General features: G+C 38.6%; 1 protein-coding gene and 2 long non-coding RNA genes across 4 annotated transcripts; all 3 read left to right on the forward strand.

The window, feature by feature from the left end:
- Positions 1–280: 280 nt before the first annotated feature.
- On the forward strand, positions 281–5,566 carry LOC120295419. The gene is made up of 5 exons (XM_039316547.1): positions 281–1,875; positions 3,076–3,723; positions 3,979–4,521; positions 4,632–5,338; positions 5,409–5,566. The coding sequence occupies exons 1-5, from the start codon at positions 1,678–1,680 to the stop codon at positions 5,485–5,487; spliced, it is 2,175 nt and encodes a 724-aa protein (XP_039172481.1). The 5' UTR covers positions 281–1,677; the 3' UTR covers positions 5,488–5,566.
- Positions 5,567–8,334: 2,768 nt separating this feature from the next.
- Positions 8,335–10,407, forward strand: LOC104452679. 2 transcript variants are annotated; one of them, XR_005552724.1, is made up of 4 exons: positions 8,335–8,630; positions 9,053–9,117; positions 10,034–10,099; positions 10,216–10,407. It is a non-coding gene; the product is annotated as an uncharacterized LOC104452679 (long non-coding RNA). The 2 variants fall into 2 exon arrangements; XR_005552723.1 differs by having other exon boundaries at positions 8,335–9,117.
- Positions 10,408–11,397: 990 nt separating this feature from the next.
- On the forward strand, positions 11,398–13,302 carry LOC120295369. Its single transcript, XR_005552725.1, has 2 exons — positions 11,398–12,074; positions 13,090–13,302. It is a non-coding gene; the product is annotated as an uncharacterized LOC120295369 (long non-coding RNA).
- Positions 13,303–20,158: the final 6,856 nt, after the last annotated feature.

Genomic DNA, 20,158 nt, shown 5'->3' on the forward strand with positions numbered 1-20,158 from the left:
GTGATTAACTAGTGTAATCAAGTCCCCGATTCTAATTTCTTCATGAGGGGAGTGAGTATTTCTCCCGATACTTCACTGGGTTTCTAATCAACCCACCCCAAATCGATTAGTGGCGACTCCAATTTAAAAATTAATTTACAAGTTAAAAACTCGAGACCATTAAGTCGTGAATTGGTGGACTTGGGAGAGTCCTGGCTTAACCAAATTCACCGAGCCATTAGCCTCCTTTAGGCGCTCGTACCCGATTGCGGCGGAAAAAAAAGAGGTCGCGACAATGACCATCTGAAGAGTGAGGACGCCAAGTCCTTATTCTTGCTCTGTGGTCTTCTTGGTGGGACCATTCAAGTCGAACTTCTGCTGGGACTAGGCATGGGGTTGGGCTTGTTTGAGGGATTCAATAACACGGTAGAAGATTCAAGAAATAGATTGAATACTATGCTCGATAGCCTCCGTTCTGTTTGTTTGTTGCAAGATGATGGTGATGACATGGAGACTGTGATCATACATGATCTTTATAGTGAGGTGGTCGTCTCAGCTCCATTTAGAAGTCAGAATTCCTTAATGATGAACAACTATTGTGTTTCGTGGCCAAAAGAAAAGCTTGAGAAATGTTGGGCAATATGCCTTGTTAATGATTACGGTGATAGCCTTGCTGAAAAAATGCGGTGTCCGTTTCCCGACTTGAAGATATTCGTGTTGTCTCAGATAGGGTTGTTCGAGGCACCTATACACCGACATGATGTGAGAGATTGCTGTGGACTTGATTTCACAAGAATGAAGCAGCTCCAAGTCCTATATCTTCGCTTCATACATATCACCAATTTACGTTCCTCGATTGGCACCCTTAGGAACCTCCACTCATTATACTTAGACTATTGCATTGTGGACGATGTGGCAATTCTTGGCGAGCTCAAAACATTGCAAATTCTTAGCTTGGCAGGATCTCAAATTTCTAAGCTGCCTAAAGAAATCGGGGAACTTAGGAATCTGAGATCGTTGAATCTATATGATTGTGACTCGCTTATGATAATCGAGCCTGGTGCCTTGAAAGGCTTAGTCCACTTGGAAGAGTTATATATGAGGGGAAGCTTTAGTCAATGGATAGTCGATGATGAAATACCAACGGAATCGTATAATGGTAGGCTTGCTGAGTTGAAGAGCTTGAGAAAGCTAGCCTCTTTGGAAATATCGATTCATGATCCCATCGTACTCTTAAAGGATGATGACCTGCCATTTGGGACCCTGATTAGATTTTGGATCAACATAGGAAATACTTACGGAAGGGGATTTCGTGGTTTGAGAACCATGAAACTCCAATTGGAAGGATGCGATGGTATTCTCTCAAAAGAATGGGTTCAGAAAACTCTGCAGAAAACTCAACACTTGTATTTGGATGGATTGGGAGACTTCAAGGAGAATGCTCATGAGTTGTGCATTCAAGGATTTAAACAACTGAAGCATCTCGACATTCAGAACAGCCCCTCAATCAAGTACATCATCAGTTCATTAAATGACCTTCTCACTGCATTTACGGATTTAGAGTCTTTGTTCCTCAAAAATCTTATTAATCTAAAGAAGATATGCAATGGCCCTATCACACCAGATTGCTTCCACAAATTGAAAGTTGTGTGTATCGAAAAGTGCCACCAATTGAAAAATTTGCAGTTCCTCTTATAGATGCAAAGACGTGTACATTTGGAAGAGATCAAAATATGTGAATGTGACTCATTACAAGCCATTATCACAGGTGATGCAGGAAAAGTAGAAGTTGATGTTGATGACATGATTGAGTTACCTAATGTACGACGTCTAGATTTGCGTAAGTTACCAAAAATGACGAGCTTTTGCACTAGAGCTGAGGATGCTCCAATTCAGGTAACTTTTGCATTTTCTGGGTATAAATTTCTTTAATTCTTAATCTTGCAAACAATACCTAGATTATACTATTATAGGGGGATTTAGGATAAGATGATATTGGTGTTCACCGAGCCTCATTGAATATTGCATTATTTTGATTATTTGTACATCTTGAAACACATAAAAAATCCTTTCAAAGAAAACACAGACCATACATTTTTATTTACATTCAACTGTAGCTAGGGGAAGCCTTTTCCTATGATTTTTTTTTTTCAATTTGTTTCAGTGTTAGATAATTGCACTAATTATTTGGGCTTTAGCATGGGTTTATACTATGACTAATTGATTACTTATTTAACATTTTTAATGAGAAGAAAAAACATTATACATAATGAATCTTAAACGAATGCACGAAATTCAACAATTTCAAAATGAAGAAAGTGAGAGAATAAATAAATAGAAGGCGAACTAGTAGCCACATAACAAAGAAAGTCCACATAATTCATGTTTCACCTACACGCAAGTTAGCAATTGATTCTAACACGTCATGCCAATCTCACCATGTCAACGTCGTCCTGCTTCTGTCATCCCTTCGTCTCAATTAAGTTTTTGACATTCTTAAGAGACATCAAACTCATTCATATATTTAAGTTTCTTTTGTTTCGCTGAAAATTCATTGTTGCTGAAAAATGTCTTCCTGGCGATTCATTTTTCTTGTTTTCTTGTATTTGGTTCTGCTGAAAACACAATTTGAGAGAAACTAACCCAAATAGATCATATTTACCTGTTCATAATGAAAAGCAATAAGTTAACAAATAATTTATTAAAAATTTAACTCCGACATGAATTTGTCTTTAATTTTGAAGGTCAAAATAGAAAAACGAAAGAAAAGATAACAATTACGATGACAGTTGTTTTGAAGATCAGTAGATGATTTCAAAAGAAAAGAGAAAAGAAATTATGGCCATAGCTTTGAAGATCAGCCAAATCAAAGATAACAACTATGATGGCACGCGGGAGCAACATGATAGTGGTGAGGATATCCTCTTGAAAATGATTTTGCTTTTTACGGAAGAGAAATTCATTTTCTTGAATTTTAGCCTGAGAGTTTCAGTCATTTTCTAGTATCCAAATACAAGAAAATTCTAAAAGCATTTTTCTAAAAATAGATTTACTTGCAACTTACCTTTAATGAGTTTGATTGTGGTGCTTTGTTAGGTTTCATTGCCTCGCTTGGAATCCCTAGTGATGGTTGGACTCCTTGGCCTAGAAAAGATACTCCACAGTGAACCCTCAATAAAATTCAGTTGTTTGAAATCACTAAAGATAAAAGAATCTAAATCCACATTGAGTATTCCGAAAGATTGGATACTAAAGCTACCAAATTTGGAGTCAATGGAAATTGCGAGCTCTCTATTAGCAGAATTAGTTTTCGACCTGGAGGAGCTAAAAGTCACTGGAGAAGTCGAGATTCTCTCTCGACTAAGTACATTGGCATTATCTAAGTTGCCAAACTTGTGGCGCATGTTGAAACAAGATGTACAATTACAAGGAATATCGATATTTCGAAACTTGAAGGAGCTCTATGTCTGTGAAACGGGGCTGTCATTTCTCTTTTCAATGTCTGTGGCTAAATGTCTTAGAGAAATTGAAGACATTAAAGTGGAGGATTGTCCAAATATGAAGACGGTGATTGTGGATGAAGAAGGAACGGATGATATTATAAAGCTACCACTATTGAAGCGACTATCTATAATGCGCTGTCCCACAGAGAAATTCTTCTCATATCCTCATGGAAAGAAAGAGTCAGTAACCACTACTTCAGATTCGCTAGATGCTTATTTCGATTACTTCTTTGATCAAAAGGTACAAATCCCTTCTCTTTAGATTATACCCATAATAGCCATAGGCACATGCTTGCAAGTCAAGTAATCAAATCTCTTTGAAGATCTTTATTTGGTTTTATTAATTAAAATGCGTTCATAATTTATAACTATATTTGTTAGATAGATGCCACTAATGGAAAATTCATTCTTCCACCACATTAGATAGATTGTTGGGAATAGGCCAATTTCACAAATTTTTCATAGCTACAATTTGACGCATAGCTCTTGTGAGCAGGTTAGTTTGCCAAGCTTGGAGGAGTTAAAGCTTAAGTCAGAAGGATCCTTCAAAGGAATATGGCATAGTGAACTTATGGAAAATTCCTTCTGCAAGTTAGCCACCCTCTCTATTGGATATTGCTCTAAGCTACACAATGTCTTCCCTTCCACAATCATAGGGAGATTGCACAACCTAACAATTGTTGAGATTGAAAATTGTCCCTCTCTAGAATCATTGTTTGATTGTGGGTCCACAAAAGCAAATACTACGCAAACAACTATATTGCTCCCCAAATCAGAAGTAAAGATGGTGAGGGAAGCAGGAAAGTTGAAATGTACGGTGAAGAGTGACTCCCAAATGATTTTGGGTTTTCCTAGTCTAAAAAAAGTCCGTGTTTGCAGTTGCTGCAACCTAAGATATCTCTTCCCCACTTGTATGGCCACAACTCTAGTGAAACTTGAGAGCCTATGGATTATCAATTGCGCACAGATGAAGGAAGTGGTTCCTAAGGGGATAGCTAAAGGGGATGATGAATCATCACAACCATTGTTCAATGAGATGGTTTGCTCTATCCCTTACTATGTTCATCTATATTCTTGCATTTCATATTAGAATGAACAATCTAATAATTTGTGCTATTTATCCTCCTTTCTCACATTAAACTCGTGTAGGCTAGATTCCCCAGTATAAGAAAACTACAAATTGAAGGTGCTCGGTGCAAAGAGCTATGGAACAATCAAATTCCTTATGATTCCTTTTGCAAACTAGAATTTCTTCGATTGGAGCACTGTGACAATCTCCTATGTGTTGCCCCATCTCACATGTGGAAGAGATTGCAGCTTTGTCTCGACTTCCTAGAAGTGAGATCATGCCGTTTGGTTGAGATCATATACAAAAGTGATGGGACAAATACAAAGAGTGGCAAATTGAGGAGGTTGATTTTGCATGATCTCGAAAACTTGAGGCATATTTGGCAGTCCGATGGTCTCCCAAATATCCCGTTCCCAAACTTGAGACAAATTAAGGCCATGAGGTGCTCCCGTTTGGAAATTCTTTTCACAACCTTCACGGCGAAATTTCTCGGGCAAATCGAAGAGCTAGTAGTAGAGTCATGTGAAGATATAAAACTAATTGCTGGCCATGAAGAATGTGAAGAAGCAACCGGTACGACAATCACCTTCTCTGAGTTAACTGCTCTTAGACTTTTCGAGTTGCCGAAAATCAGGGGCATCTTAGCTGAGAAATACTCTGTGGAATTCCCATCCTTGCAAGTCTTGTGTATAGTAAGCTGTGGAATGGCGCCGGACCAAGGCCTTGACGACTGGAAACGCTACCAAAGGTTCAATAGTTATAAACTCGAAGAAGTATTGAAATATAGGTTTGATGACTTCTCGTTTGGGACTTCTGCAGTTCAATAGTTATAAACTCGAAGAAGTATTGAAATATAGGTTTGATGACTTCTCGTTTGGGACTTCTGCAGTAGAAAATGGTGTTTGGCAATATAGAATAACGCGTCCGGTAATATGATATCATGTTTCTGGGTTATCTTGTACAGTTCCCGCAAAGTCTCTTGACTATTTCCTCCAATAATCATTGCTCTGGTTTATCTCCTGTCCCTTGGATCTAAGGCCGTGCTGAGCGAGGTCACTTGTTTATTCTGACTGAGAATGTAGAGTTGCTATCAACGCACGATTCTAATGAAATGACTGTCCATCTAGACATTGTCTCTTAATTGACAAGCATGTAAGAGTTACTAATGAGTCCTAGTCACTTCCTCTAAATTTCTGAAGAGTCTTTCATGGACACTAACGAATGCATTGCATCCATTTTGTATCGAAATGGTGGTTCTGCATTAATAGGCAAACGAAATATTCAAATAATTTTTCATCAAAAATAACTACCAAGAACGAAATAATTCTGTTTTTATTCGAATTTAAAAATGTAAATATTTTCTCATTCTCACTAACTATTTACTACTTGATAGTTGGATATTTTGAGATGTGATGTTCATGATTAGTATTTTAGAAAGTTACTCTTGAAATTTTCTCGTTCATAAGGTCAATTTTACTTGTTATTAACAAGAAATTTTGCTCCTAAACTCATCAATAGCAAAGGCATTTAGTAAGCAAAAAGCATTCCTAATGTAATAAATTACCAAGAGATTCTCTACCTATACTTTTACTCTTCTCTGCTCTTCAAATTTTATCTGGAAAAGACAAAAGCCGTTTTATTAAATATGAATGCCGTTTCAATGTGCAAAAATCAATTTTACTGTTTTATATATACCGGATTTCAGGCTCAATCAAGAATTTCACAAAATAGATCAACTCCATACACACGAGTTTACCAACTTAAGTACACTTTTAATAATTTTGTCTGATGAGAAAGATCAAAACAGGTTTCTTCTCTCTCGATCGAATTCACTGGCTAACAAGGCCTCATCACGTGGCCCTCGACAGAATTCACTCGCTCTCTTCCTTTCTCTCTCTACATCTAACGATCTGAGTCGATTCCCTTTCGAGATCAGGCTCGGCGCGCTCTGCAGAGTGGGGCCAGAGCATAAACAGAGCCACCTTCGCACACGCAAAAGGAGCTCCACAAATTCTCTCTAGCCCTGGTTGAAGGGACTCGGGTGATTCCTGAGCATTCATAGTCACTCTCTCTTGGAGATTTCTTTCGAATCCTTGCCTCTCGCTTCGTTGCTGATCGTCGCCGCTTCCCGATCGCCAACAGCTCGGTCTGTAATGCCGAAGCTCTCAAACTTTGTTCACGACTGCCTGCTTCGACGATTCCAATCCTGGATGTTGCTTCTGTTATCTCCTTACTCGTATCCGATGTCAATCGCTATAGCTAATCATTCTTCTTTCAACTAAACCACATTTGCTCTATTTTCCGTTGCTTTTTATACGAAGCAGAGGCTGAGTGCTATTGTTACCGTCTGTGCGAAAACGGCTTCGATTGAGGCTGTATTGATGATTGAACTTGCCGACTGCCTTTGTGATGATTTGGATGCGAATCACCTGTTTGATGAAATTCCCGAACTTAATCAGTTTGTATTTTGATTCAAGTCTTAACTGAGAATTTCCTTCATTACTAGATTATTGATCGATTCTGGTCATATAAGCGCGTTTGAGGTCTGTTTCTCCATTAAAAATCATAGGTATTCAACTTTGAACTTGCTTTGGATGTGCTACAACCTGTTGATGCATGCTGATTTGTAATTATTGCAGCCCTGAGCTGATGTCATTTGGTCCTTGATATTGATGTTATTCCACTCAAGTAAGCATGGGTAGTGAATTTCATGTTCCATTGAAAGGAATTTATGTCATGAATGAATTAAATTCTACAGGAAATCGATCCTTGTATGCTGACTGTGTCTTAAAATCCCTGATTTAGTGTGCATTTGATTCCAATTTGAGGCTAGTTTGGTTGTTGGATCGTATAAGCTCATGCTAGGAAAGCATTATGGTGAATCTCATGCCAATTTGCGAGAATTGGGGTCATCACCAAATTTGAATATGTTGGAATCAAAGTATTGCATGCTGACCGTGATTGCTTTGTGTAAATTCGGTATTAATTTGCCCCTGGATTGATGCCATTTTGATCAAGTAGACTTATATGTACTTGTAGGAAGATATGTCTTCATTTTCATGTTGATTAATCATCAAAGGATCACAATTTGCTGCATCATATGCTCTGTTACAATTATGAATGTCTGCTGGAAGTAGTGGAATAAGCATAATTAGATGGATAAGAGATATGGTGTGTGCAAGTTCCATGTCAATTTCACATGTTTGGAGGGCAATTGCATGATTAAATTGATGTCTGTATGCTTGATATTGCCATGAGAGTCTTGGTCTGATTATTGAATTAGAGAATTTTGATGTTAATTGAACTTTAATTCCATGATTCTTGCGATTTCAAAGCTCAGGGCATCTATTTTTTGTAATATTAAATAATTTGAAGAATACTGACTTCGTTTAAAGGTGATATGGTAGACTAGCCAGATTTGAGGAAATCTCTCAACAAAACTGGTCACCGAGGCCCCATCAAATATTGCGTGGAGGACACTTGCCAACAGAATTTCAATATTCTCTCTCTCTCTCTCTCTCTCTCTCTCTCTCTCTCTCTCTCTCTCTCTCCCCTTCGACACTCACCATTTAAGGCTTATTTATAAGAGCTATTGCTTAAACCTGATTGATCCTTCAAGTGTGTGCGCTTGTGCCAATGTACTGTGCACAACACCAATTGCAACCTATTGGCGCTACCGGAAATATCTTTCGGGGAAGCTAGAACTCACATTTGGTTGTGAATTCCAATGTGGCAGATGAAGGCATATACTCTCTGTCCTTTCCTTCCTTGAAGTTCGCCACCGCTTTCTGTAATGATGTTTCAAAGATATGTTTCTCATTTCATTGGAATGCTCATGATAGACTGATGGTCATCTGCGTCAACAGCACTAAAGGAGCACAACAGAAGATTATCGGACAGAAGATTATCGTTGGTGGGGGGAGGGAAGCTTGGCCACCAGCAATAATTTAATCACCTATCCGATTGCCAACAGTTCCGAGGACTGAAATGCCACAGTACTCAAACTTTGGTCATAATTGCCTGCTTTGTCGATTCCATTCCTTGACGTTGCTTTCATTATCTCCTTACTCATATCCAAGGTCAATCGCTATAGCTAATCATTCTTCGTTCAACCAAACTGCATATGCTCTGTTTTCCATTGCTTTATGTATGAGGCAGAGGTTGGGCCTTGTTGCTACCGTCTATGTGAAAATGGACTGTGATTGAGGCTGTATTAATGATTTGAATGTGCTGCATTTCCTTTGCAATGATTTGGATGTGAATCGTTGCTTTACTTTTGCATCTAAGCTCCCTAGCCAAAATGTATACCACATGTTTGATGAAATTCCTGAACTAAATAAATGTGTAATTCCAGGTCTTGATTGAGAATTTCATTCATTACTAGGGATTTCATCAATTTTGGTCTTATCAGCCTAGTTGTGTTCTGTTTCTTCATTGAAAATTATAGGCATTCCATTTTGAACTTGCTTTGGATTTGCTGGAACCTTGTCAATACATGCAGATTCGCAGCTATTGCGGCCCTGGGCTAAAGTCCATTGATCCTTCATTTGATGCTATTCCACTCAAGTAAGCATGTGCAGTGACATAAGATTGTGTTATGGTAAATTTCACGTTCGCTTGGAAAAGATATTATGTCATGAATGAATTAAATTATACTTGAAATCAATCCTTGGATGTTGACCATGTCTTGATATCCCATGATTGGGTGTGAGTTTGATTCCAACTTGAGGCTAGTTTGGTTATGGGATCGTATATATTCATGCTAGGAAAGTAATATGGTGAATCTCATGCCAACTTGAGGCTAGTTTGGTCATGGATTGATGCCATTTTGATCAAGTCAATTTGTCATCAAACAATCATGATTTGCAGTCTTGTATGCTCTGTTACAATTCTGATTGCTGCTACAAGTCGTGGATTAAGCACAGATTAGATGGATTTTGTCTCAACTTGCTTGTCTTTTTTATTGCCCGTGGGCAAGTGATATCATGTGTTCAAGTTCCTTGTCAATTTCACGTGTTCAGATGGCACTAGTTGGCTGTTAGTCCCACGAGAATGAAATCAAGGACTGCATATCAAAACAGATGTATTAACAAAGGGTTTCAATTCCCCAAAAAAGCACAAACTTTAGGTTGACTCTCTGTTCTGAGTAAAACTTTTTTTTGTCTAGAAAGAATCAACTTCCACTTAAGTCCCAAATTTGATCCCCATTCAATTGCCGTCCAAAATCACTGTTGAAGGTCTAACATGGCGCCGCCTTGTAAATCCATGTCAACTAACTACTCACCAAAAAGATGCTTTGTTGTTCTTAAAATTTTGGAAAAATCAAAACAATTAGAGGTGGATTCTTCAATTCTGCAGACAAAAGTCTTCAAATTTTGCATTTGGGAATCTTCAATTCGTTGGATAGACTCACGCCCGAGATAGTTGGTTTGTTGAGCTTTTAGTAAACCAATTCTGAACTCTGCTTGTCTCGTGATCCAAGGACAAGTGCTCGACCGAAGATAGCATCTTCTGCAGGATCATTCTCAGTGAATCGCCTGCATTCAAGGTATTTGATTGATTTTGATTCTGGTTCTTCTGAATTGAGGATGGATAGCTATCTTCTTCAATGTCAAAGCTCATTTCAATTCATGGTTTTGCATCTCGTGTTATTCTTACTGAAAGATGCGAGCTTGATGTCCTGCTGGGGTTGGCGATCATGTGCAGAAGAATTACATCCACATATTGTTCTCATGTTTTGCCTATCCGAAAACTCAATGGAATGGTGACTCTTCCACATTGCACTGTTTGTCATGCATCATTAAGCATTGCTGATGCGGCTATGTGTTTGACAAGCATTTTCGGAATGTATGACAGATGATGTGACATCCCGATTTTCCAATTCTGGTTTCAATTAAATAAGTCGGGCATTTCATCTTCACGCCTATAGCTCTCTTCTCTGAGTTGGCCGCTCACGAGATAACTAGTCTATCAGGTGAAGCCGTTAAGGAATCGAACGCAATAGACTTGAGAATTCGACCAGAAACGACCGCTCGACCGTACTAATCTGCAAGGGTCATTACGGCACGGACCGATTAGAGACCGGAGATAGGTCGATTCAACGAACCATATAATTTAGTGTGGGTGATTCCACCTAATTGCACAATTCTTGTTGATCGGCACTAGACCGATTTCTCTATCGTTTTGGTACCCTCGTGTCCGTATTTGAAACTTTGAGATTTCTACGACACTGAGAGTCGCCAATGTGTCGAAGATGCACTTTGTGGCTTGAAAATAATCAACCACGGGTCAATTGCACAGAAAATTCCTAAAAGCTACCTGGTAGATTATGACGCGCTACGCCGTGCCGCATTGAATTTAACCGTGAAATTGAACCCGATTACAGAAATTGGAAGTTCTGTCAAGTCACAATTCATTTTAGGAATGTCGACTCATCTCCAGAAGATTTTTCTACAAACCAAGATTTTTGGTGGAAAAGCAAAGTAATGTCGTTTTTGTTCGGGATTGTCAGAGGGCCGTTTTAATCGAATCTTCGGGATGCAAGTTGGATCATTTGACGGGAAATGTCATGAGAAGGCCGAGGACACATGGGTTGATTTATTTGAGCTTCAATTGAGCTTCAATTGATTGGAATTAAGAGAGAATTGAATGGATTGAATGGGGGAATGTCCAAAATTCGTAGCTCCCATGGCACACCACATTTTGCACCTATTGCCAAGCTTGTAGAGGAAGATTGGAGGAGAGAGAGTGGCTGAGGTCATGTGGTGTCATGGTGGGGGCAAAGCCAATGAGAAGATGGCAAGTGTTGAGCTCTAGAGAGCCCAAGGAGACCCCCACTCTTAAGCAGCTTCTTCTCTAAGGCTTTCTCTATTGTTGTTGAAGGAGAGAAGCTCAGCAAAAACCAGAGGAACCGAGCAGCACCAGCCCCTCCATCGTCGCACGCTCGGAAGGCCATCGTCGGCCGTTTTCCTCCTCTGTTTTCTCCTCGTTCCAGTTTCTGCTCCAGCCGACCTTTCGCCAATGATCCGAGTAAAAAGTTGACTTCCCGGATGAATCAGCGAACGCTCCACCCACGTCCGTGACGAGGACATCCAGACCGTTCCGGATCACCTCGACGCTCGCCGGAACAATTCTCCGATCGTCCCGAAATCCTGAGAGAAGCTGCCGCTCGCCGGACCGTCTGGTTCCGCCCTGCTCCGCCTGTTCCGTGTTTTCTTGTTATTTCGCCCCATTCCGACCATTCCTTTGCCCGTCCCAACCTCCAGCAAGATCCCCAAGACCCCCGGGAGCCGCTGGTTGCCAACCACCCGCTTGCTGGAGCTCCGATCGGTCCGTTTTCGCCGTTGAAGTTGCTGGTTTTTTCTCTGCAGTTCAGTCCAGATCAGAAGCAGAAGACAGCAAGGTTTTGGAGACTTCGTGGCCCATTTTCAAGCCCTTCCCGGCCTCCGTTGGTGTCGCCGCTTTGGGGTTTATCGACCGCCTTGGCGTCGTGGTCGCCGTGAACTCACCGGCGCGCAAAACCGGTGAGTTTATCCTCTAATTCTTGCTTAGTGAGTTAATGACTCTTAAGGGGTGTTTAGATTAGTCTAATTAGGTTTAGGTGATTAGATTAGATTATTTTAATGTAAATTAGATTAGTTGTATGATTAGCTTAATGGATGTTTAATTAGGGCTAATTGTATGATTAAATTAGTGTAATCTTGTTTAAGCCCTAATTAATTATTTTTAATTAATTAATTATTTCGAATTTATAAATATTATTTTATTAAATTATATTATTATAATATAATATTTAATTATTTAATTTTCGGAATTAAATTTAATTATTTAATAATTTCGAAAATTATGCCGGGATGGCCGGTTGTTAGAATTTCGCGTTGATCGCAGCAGTGCGGTCGGTTTGTGCTAATTGTATGTTTAAATTGAGAAATTGAGTGATTGATGATTGTGGTTAATAATTCCAATAATGTGGAATTAAGTGAAATTGGAGAAGTTTTGGTATTTAACTTGAAAATACCCGGTGTCAGCTATTGGCATCATAATTGGTTGGTAGGACCAGTTTGAATCTATTGATTGATTTGATTGAGGATTGGTTTGGGTTATTGTTGAATTGATAGCTTTGGCGAGTAGTTGTTTATATATGTATCAGCTTGGTCGAGTAAATATTATATACAAATATGCTACAGCTTCATTGAGCTATCTATACGCTACAGCTTCAGTGAGCTATCTATATGCTACAGCTTCAGCGAGCTACCGTCTATATAATATAGCTTTGAAGAGCATTTGTCGTATTAACGACTGGTTTGATAGATGGTATCGAAAGATAGATAATATGATTGAATTGAATCATTGTGATCAATCGGATTTGGTTGAATTATGAAATGTATTGACGTGCAGGAAAGGGACTGAGGTGAGGTAAGTCCTCTATCCTATTTGTGTGGCTAGAGCGCCCTGAAGCGTATTTTCTCCCTAATTGAGTTTTAGAGGGTAGGACTCGCTGAGACGTAGTCTCATCCCGGTTGTGGGATAATATTTCAGGTCCCTAGATGACGGTCGTGAAGGACCGAAAGTCCTGGAGTTCGGAAGGCGGAGGCTGAAGAATTGGTGAACGTGTCTGACAAGTCGGTCATAGGATAGTTCCCTTTTTGTTGAGCCGGTCTATTTTATAGTCAATCCAGTGTTGTATATAAACCTATGTGTTTATAAGAAAGCTTGTTTGGTTGTGATTGATTGCCTGCTTTTCTATCCCAAGTTAAATGTTGTCAGGGGATTTGTTTCACTTCCGCATGCATAATAAAATTTAATGGGTCGGCGACGTGTCCTGGGAAGTCGCATTTGTATCGACCAGAGTGGGATGTGCGCGCGCTCGGAGGATCGGGGCGTGACAGATGATGGCTAGAATGATCAGATCCTTCTTCATTCATTTGATCTTATTCATTTTGTACTTTCAGTTCTATGAGGATGAAAAGTGTCTATGCATATTGATTCGAGTCTTCTAAGCCATGGGTAGGGTGTTACTCATCCATCATTCTGCAGTAGATGACCCCTTGAAATTATTGTCCTTAAACAAGGATAAACTGACGAGGCAAAAATGTCATATTTGCTCTTGTGATTAACTTCTCCGTTGTTTAGCCAGGACTTCTTATAGTCTCATCTAATCACTCTCTCCAGATTGTGTAACCTTGCTTCATAAACAATAAATTGAGATGAATTGATGTGTCTATACGTGAAGTTAAGATTTGCACATGAAACTATGTTGTAGTTAGAAGCAGATGCTGCCATCTGGTTCTAACTTTTATGACCTACGTGCTTGGTTATAGCATCCTAGATGATTGAGTCATGGTTTGTAACTTAACACCAATCTTCCTTACTGATGACAGCTTTTTTGTTGTCATCTTGGATCCTAACAATTGTTCTCATGGCCTAAAGAACCAACATCTTAATTAAAAAAAATTCTACCTGCTCCTGGCGGTTGAATGTAAAGACTAAAAGAGAGCATTGAAGAGAAAGAGGGCTTTTGATTGTTATTAATGGAGAATGTCTTCTCGAGGAATTTGGCACAAGTGTTTTTTCACAAACCAACTTCTATTCTTGAAAAATCTTTTGCAACGTAAGACTATGTATGAACTCACTCACCTCAATTGTACTTGGGACGCAGTGCTTCGTCCACGATCTCCTGCAAATCTGTGGTTTTCATATCCAGCGGGCCTTATTGTTCAACGGCCAAGTCGAGTACATTAATGCCACACGGGACATGCTGTGGTCCCTCGCCCGGAAGCTGGGTCGTTGGCATAGGCAGTTACTTTTTGTCCAGCGTGGATGCGCTTTCATGGAGAAAATGATTGCTAGATAGCAGAATAGTTCTAGCATTTTGGAGGCGGCAGAGCTCAAAAGGCAATGTTAGTATAAAGAAATGGTGGAGGCGGTCCACTTATCTTGCGTCCAACGGCACTTTGACCACCTCTTCAACGGCTACTTTGAAAATTGCAATTCTATAAAAAAGATTCAAAGCTTGCTGAAGGATTCGGTTTCCGACTTCTTGATATTTTACAAGCGTGGTCATAAACTACCAATACTCTGAAGAATTTTGCCAACATACGAATGGATTAATATATTACCAACTTCTTATCAACATTGTAAGGGATTTAGTAATATCCAAATAAATTAGATTTATCAATGTCAAAATAAATTAGAAAATTATGTATTTTTTTTAAAAAAAATTTAGACACGGTTCATAAGTTTTTAACGATGTTATTAATTTACTTATGTCAGATTAATTTGTAAGTAACCTCTTAACCTAGTTGGTTAGGATCTCACCCCGAGATCCGAGATCCGGAGGTAAGGGGCTCAAAGCCCCTAATATTTATCTTGTCATTTATCTTGTCCCTCGAATTGAGGCGTGTGTTCACTGCTGCTTTGATTCTACCCTTAAATGCATGTACTCAATTCGGGCTTACTCGACATCAAGGGTGGCTTTCCTCCTAGCGCACCATGCGAATCTGTTAATTTCTTTCGTTGATCGATATACTTCAATTTTTGTCCTACATAATCTATTTTTCAGTATAGAATTTACATATCATGGATATACATGTAATTTATACCTTTTTAAATATAATTTTTATTATATCCACAATCAATACAAAACAGCCTCTATTTTGACACTACAATATTTATACATATATGCTAACTATCCGTTTATGTCAGGTTATTTAAATTTCGGAGTACATGTGTAAGTATATTTTATATACCATTGTTTAAATTATTTCTGTTTTGTGTGACTAACCGAATTAGGAGGGTTGCTTTTTTAAAAATTTTGGCTGCTGTTAGTCGTAAAACAATTTGTATGAATTTGGGACTAAATATATAATTGTGTATGGTCATGCACACATTAACATGACACTTTCAAGCTTTTTCAGCAGTTCCTTTTTAATTTCTATTTTACTAGGTATCATATACTTGAATAAAAAGATATTCTTTACTTGAATAATATTAGCATTCACGTATATGAAGTCGCCCTACCAATTCAATTATATATGTAATTCAAAACCTATGCATTGTCACAAGATTAATAGATAGATGTCTTTTTTATATCAATAAGGTGTCTAGAACTCTCTGAGCATCCAACTAATCTCCATTTGGTGTGATGGTCCCTCCATCTCACACATGTCAGGTAATCACCGGAGACTCACAAAAGTGTGCTCATGGGAGTGGCCACAAGAGAATGTTCAAGTATAGTGATTTGATCACAAGCTTTGACAAGAAAGATAAACACACTTGCCACCTATGAAGCACGGACACGTTGCCCGTGCTTCCGTGTCATGTCCGACATTTGTCTAAGCATGTCGGGCACGTCAACACGCTAGGACACGGTCGGACACGTGGTCAACGCATGTCGGATTTTCCGATATGCAGTCAACGTTTCTTGACACGTTTTGACACACATGTCTGGAAGACGATGGATGGTGGAGGCAAGGGAGGGCGAGGGAGCAGAGATGAGGCCGCGAGCGACGGTGAGAGACAACAAGAGAAAGAGCCAAATAGAGAGAAAGAAGAGAGAGAAAACAAACTCCCTTAGAGTCATAATCAAAACATCACAGCGTCATGGCCTAGTGCGCTTGCAAAGAAAACTGATCTCGGGACTATTTGGCTCGCGGTTTACTGACCAAATCTACGAGAACCTTCATAGATATTTTGATGCGTATTCATAGATCATATTCATTCTCAGGTGTAATTCCACTCCGAGGGCAGGTATTTCTTTTAGGGAATGAGCTTGACTAAAGTAGGGGCAAATCTTTTTCATTAGGGCAAATCTATTTCATCAGGGGCCTTATTAGTGATTCCCTCTTTTTGGTCCCCGGCCGACTATTCTCTCCATCGGTGATAACATAATTCGACGTTGAGTTTTGTCATCTGCTGTCACGGTTGCACCTCATGGAGAAATTTACTAGTTTCTTCTTGCTATTCATAATGACTATTTGATATATCGATACAAGAGCATATTTATTTTTCTATATGTCATTTGTAGGTTAGGCTAGACGTTTGTCAATATGTACGTGTGAATTGTATTAAAAAAGTCTCACACCGGATAATTGATGTGGTGTGATTAGTTAATTTATCCGAGTTAATCTATAACTTATTGGCTTAAATTTTTAGCTCCAAGTAGATATGTTGATAGGTTCAAATTTGGACTCTCTTGGCGACCACCCTGAACTCCCAATGTGTAGTGTTTGGTAAATATCTCAAGGAACTCAATATGCATCAATATTTGGTAAGTATCTTAAGAAAGAAGTCTCGTGATCAGTGGTTTCCGAGCAGCCTAGTGTTGTGGTGCAACATTGCATTCTCAATGGCAGTTCGAGATGAAGGTTGGCATTGTTGTAGTTGTTGTGACCTCACACGCAACAAAGTGGAGATTCACATGTGAATTAATGTAGAACATCCCTAATATTGAACTCACACCTAAGTGAGTGGGAGATTGTTGAGTTGCACATTTGCATTATATTAAAAAAGTCCTACATCAGAGAATTGATATAGTAGCTAATATATCATAGTTAACCTAAAACTATATATATTGAATGGCTCAAACTTAGACTCTCTTTGGCAATGTCCTCAAGTGAAGCTATCAAGCGTCCAACAGTTTTCGAGGTCAGTAGCTTTTTGCAATGGCATGCTTGAAAGGCAATCGGAAGGTTTGAAGGCAATGGCGCGGCTACATTGTGCCTCTTAATAGACTTTGTGAAGGTATCGAAGTGCAATAGACAATCAAGGACAGTTGCCTCGTAGAAGGAAGGAAAAATAATACAAATAATTCATGAACTTTGGTCCAATATACAATGTCGTCTTTAATTTGTTTAACTTGGTTCATGAACTATTGGTAAATGTTCAATGTTATCTTTGAACTTCTAATTTATTCAATGTGACCCTTAAACTATTGGTAAATATTTAATATAGTCATTCTATTTGTTCAAACAACAATATGATGACATGGATTATTATATTATATGCTGAGTTGGATTTTTAAAATTAATGAGTCAATATATCCATCTTTTATCCGTCTACTTTAAAAAGGAAAAAAAAACAAATTAGGGACTTCAAATATCCCAAGTGCAAATTTCTTTTCCTAATTTGAGATAAATATTTTACGTGGATAATCCATATATATATTGTCTACCATTCATATTTAATGGAATGGAAGTCACGTATTCCATTAACTTGAATTAACGAAAAGATGACATTAAATAATTTGATATAGTTAGGGAATTAGATTGAACATTTATTAGTAACTCAGAGTTCAGGACTACATTGAACATTTACAAAAGTTTAGACACTATATTTAACAAATTAAAAGTTCATAAGTAACATTGCATATTGAATCAAATTTTAAGGACCATTTTTGCTTCATTTTTCCTTATAAGGAAAGTGAAAGTAGGAACGTCCTCTTCGGTTTCTTTGCATCTTGCAAGGTGCTTCTCCTCCATGAACCACCACTTGCATGCACGACTGACGTACCACGCGTTTTCCAGTTGTCTTGTAGATGTTTCAAACATATTTACCTTATTATTTGAAGAAGAATATTATGTCATCATGAACCTAGTACAAGACACTATATATTTCTTTTCATTAAATCTTTACTTATCAAAGGCCGGCGAGTTATTTCTCGATCGATGGGAGAAATGGGCCAAAAAATTGGGAAAATCCAGTTGAATAGAACCCGGTATGTGTTGATCAAATATTGATCCATTTGAAATGACATGGGGTCGAAGTCCCATAGAATGTGGTGGAAGACTAAACAAGGAGCCGTAAAGGGAAGGTGGTGGGGGAAAGAGAGAGAGAGAGAGAGAGATTTCTTTAGTGCAAGATGATTCTTTCATATTTTTATTTTCCTTTATTTAAAGGTTCCAAAGTGAAGAAAGGATACGATGGTTGAAGGATTTTTTTTTCTTGTCTTTCAGTTCAGATACTTGGCTTCCATGATAGAGGATACTTTTTCCCTTCGTTTAAAGGTTCCAAAGCGAAGAAATGATGAGATGGTTGAGGAATTTTTTTCTTATCTTTCAGTTCAGATACTTGGCTTCCACAATAGAGGATTCTTTTCTTCGAGCCTAGGGATTCTTCCTCAAATTATTCGAATTATTATTTTCTTCTTCAAAGTCATCATCTCCTTCCAACGCTAAATCCAAACCCCATGTCTCCCACCACGCTGACATCTTAATGAGCCACAGATTAAACTAATTCCTGCCGACGAAGATCTCTAACTCAAATTTTCTAGAAGCCATAGCGATAATTGCATACAGACAAAATAACCCTAGGCTTTGATACTAGTTTTACGACTAATGCGCAAACAAGAACAAATGAAAATGACTTACGTAAAAAATAAATTGCATAAATAAAACCTGAACGCAGCAGATTTACTTTGTCCAATGGTAAAACCTACTTTATGGGGAAAGTTAACAAGATGGTTTCATGATAATCGGCGAAAAATGGATTACAACCGCTCAATTACACTCACTCATAAAGTGTTTCTCAATCATAGAGTATCACAAGAAATGAGTTTTCTCACACCCTCAGCTCTCTCGGATGATGATTCTCAATAGTCTCTATGTCTCTCACAAGCTTTTATACATATTAAGCACACTCAACATGCTCAAAAGACCAAACTCACCATTAAAATAGTTATATGCAAAGAAATTATCAGCCCGTATTTGATGACAACATTGATTTCATCATCAATAATGAAAAGAGTTCTTGTGAGAAATTAATGTCCCTTGTTGCATCACCCACACTCCGATTGGCAAGAGTCCAATTTGGACTTCCTAATATGGCCTGAATTGCTTTGCAATTAAATTATGGGCCGAATTTCAAATCAATCGGGATTAACTTTGATTCATAATCAACACGTCACAACGTCATGGCCGAGTGCACTTGAAGAGGCAGTTGATCTCAAGCATACTCGGCTTGAGGTTTACCAACCCAATCTACAAGAATATTCGTACATATTTTGATGCTTATTCATGAATCATATGTATTCTTAGGGGTAGTTCCTCTCTGAAGCAGGTATTTCTTTCAGTTAACGAGTTTGACTAAGATATAAGTAGGTGCGAATATTTTTCATTAGTGGCCTAGTTAGTAATTCCGGTTTTTTTGGTCCCTGGTCAACTATTTTGTCATCCGGTGACAACATGAGTCAATCTTGAGTTATGTTGTCTACCGTCGCGGTTCCACCTCTTGTAGAAATCTACTTGCAAGGTGCTTTCATTGGTCCTTCTCTGAGAACCATCACTTGTGTGCTCGGCCAGGGTACTCTATGTTTTCCGTTAGTTCTTGTAGATGTTTTAAATACATTTATCCTAATTTTAGGAGAAGAATATCGTGTCATCGGGAACAAAGTACAAGACACTGTATGTTTCGTCACGTCAAATTTTTACTTACCAAAGGCCAGAGTTATTTCTCGAAGGGAAAAATGGCATAAAAAAAAAACAAAACAAAAACAAAAACAAAAACAAAAGCGACAATCCAGTAGGATAGAACCTGCTTCATATTGACCCGAAATCCGATCTCGCCCATTTGGCGCGTCGAAGTCGTAGAAATCACGATGGAAGATTAAAAG

The sequence above is a fragment of the Eucalyptus grandis genome, chromosome 7 (genome assembly GCF_016545825.1).
Source record: "Eucalyptus grandis isolate ANBG69807.140 chromosome 7, ASM1654582v1, whole genome shotgun sequence".
In the NCBI taxonomy this organism is placed as follows: domain Eukaryota; kingdom Viridiplantae; phylum Streptophyta; class Magnoliopsida; order Myrtales; family Myrtaceae; genus Eucalyptus; species Eucalyptus grandis.

Excerpts from the sequence above, each read along its gene's own strand:
- LOC120295419 (XM_039316547.1), top strand. The coding sequence starts at position 1,678 with ATGCAAAGACGTGTACATTTGGAAGAGATCAAAATATGTGAATGTGAC. Across the intron at positions 1,876-3,075 it reads CTGAGGATGCTCCAATTCAG|GTTTCATTGCCTCGCTTGGA; the intron begins GTAACTTTTGCA and ends GTGCTTTGTTAG. Across the intron at positions 5,339-5,408 it reads GAAGAAGTATTGAAATATAG|GTTTGATGACTTCTCGTTTG; the intron begins GTTTGATGACTT and ends ATTGAAATATAG.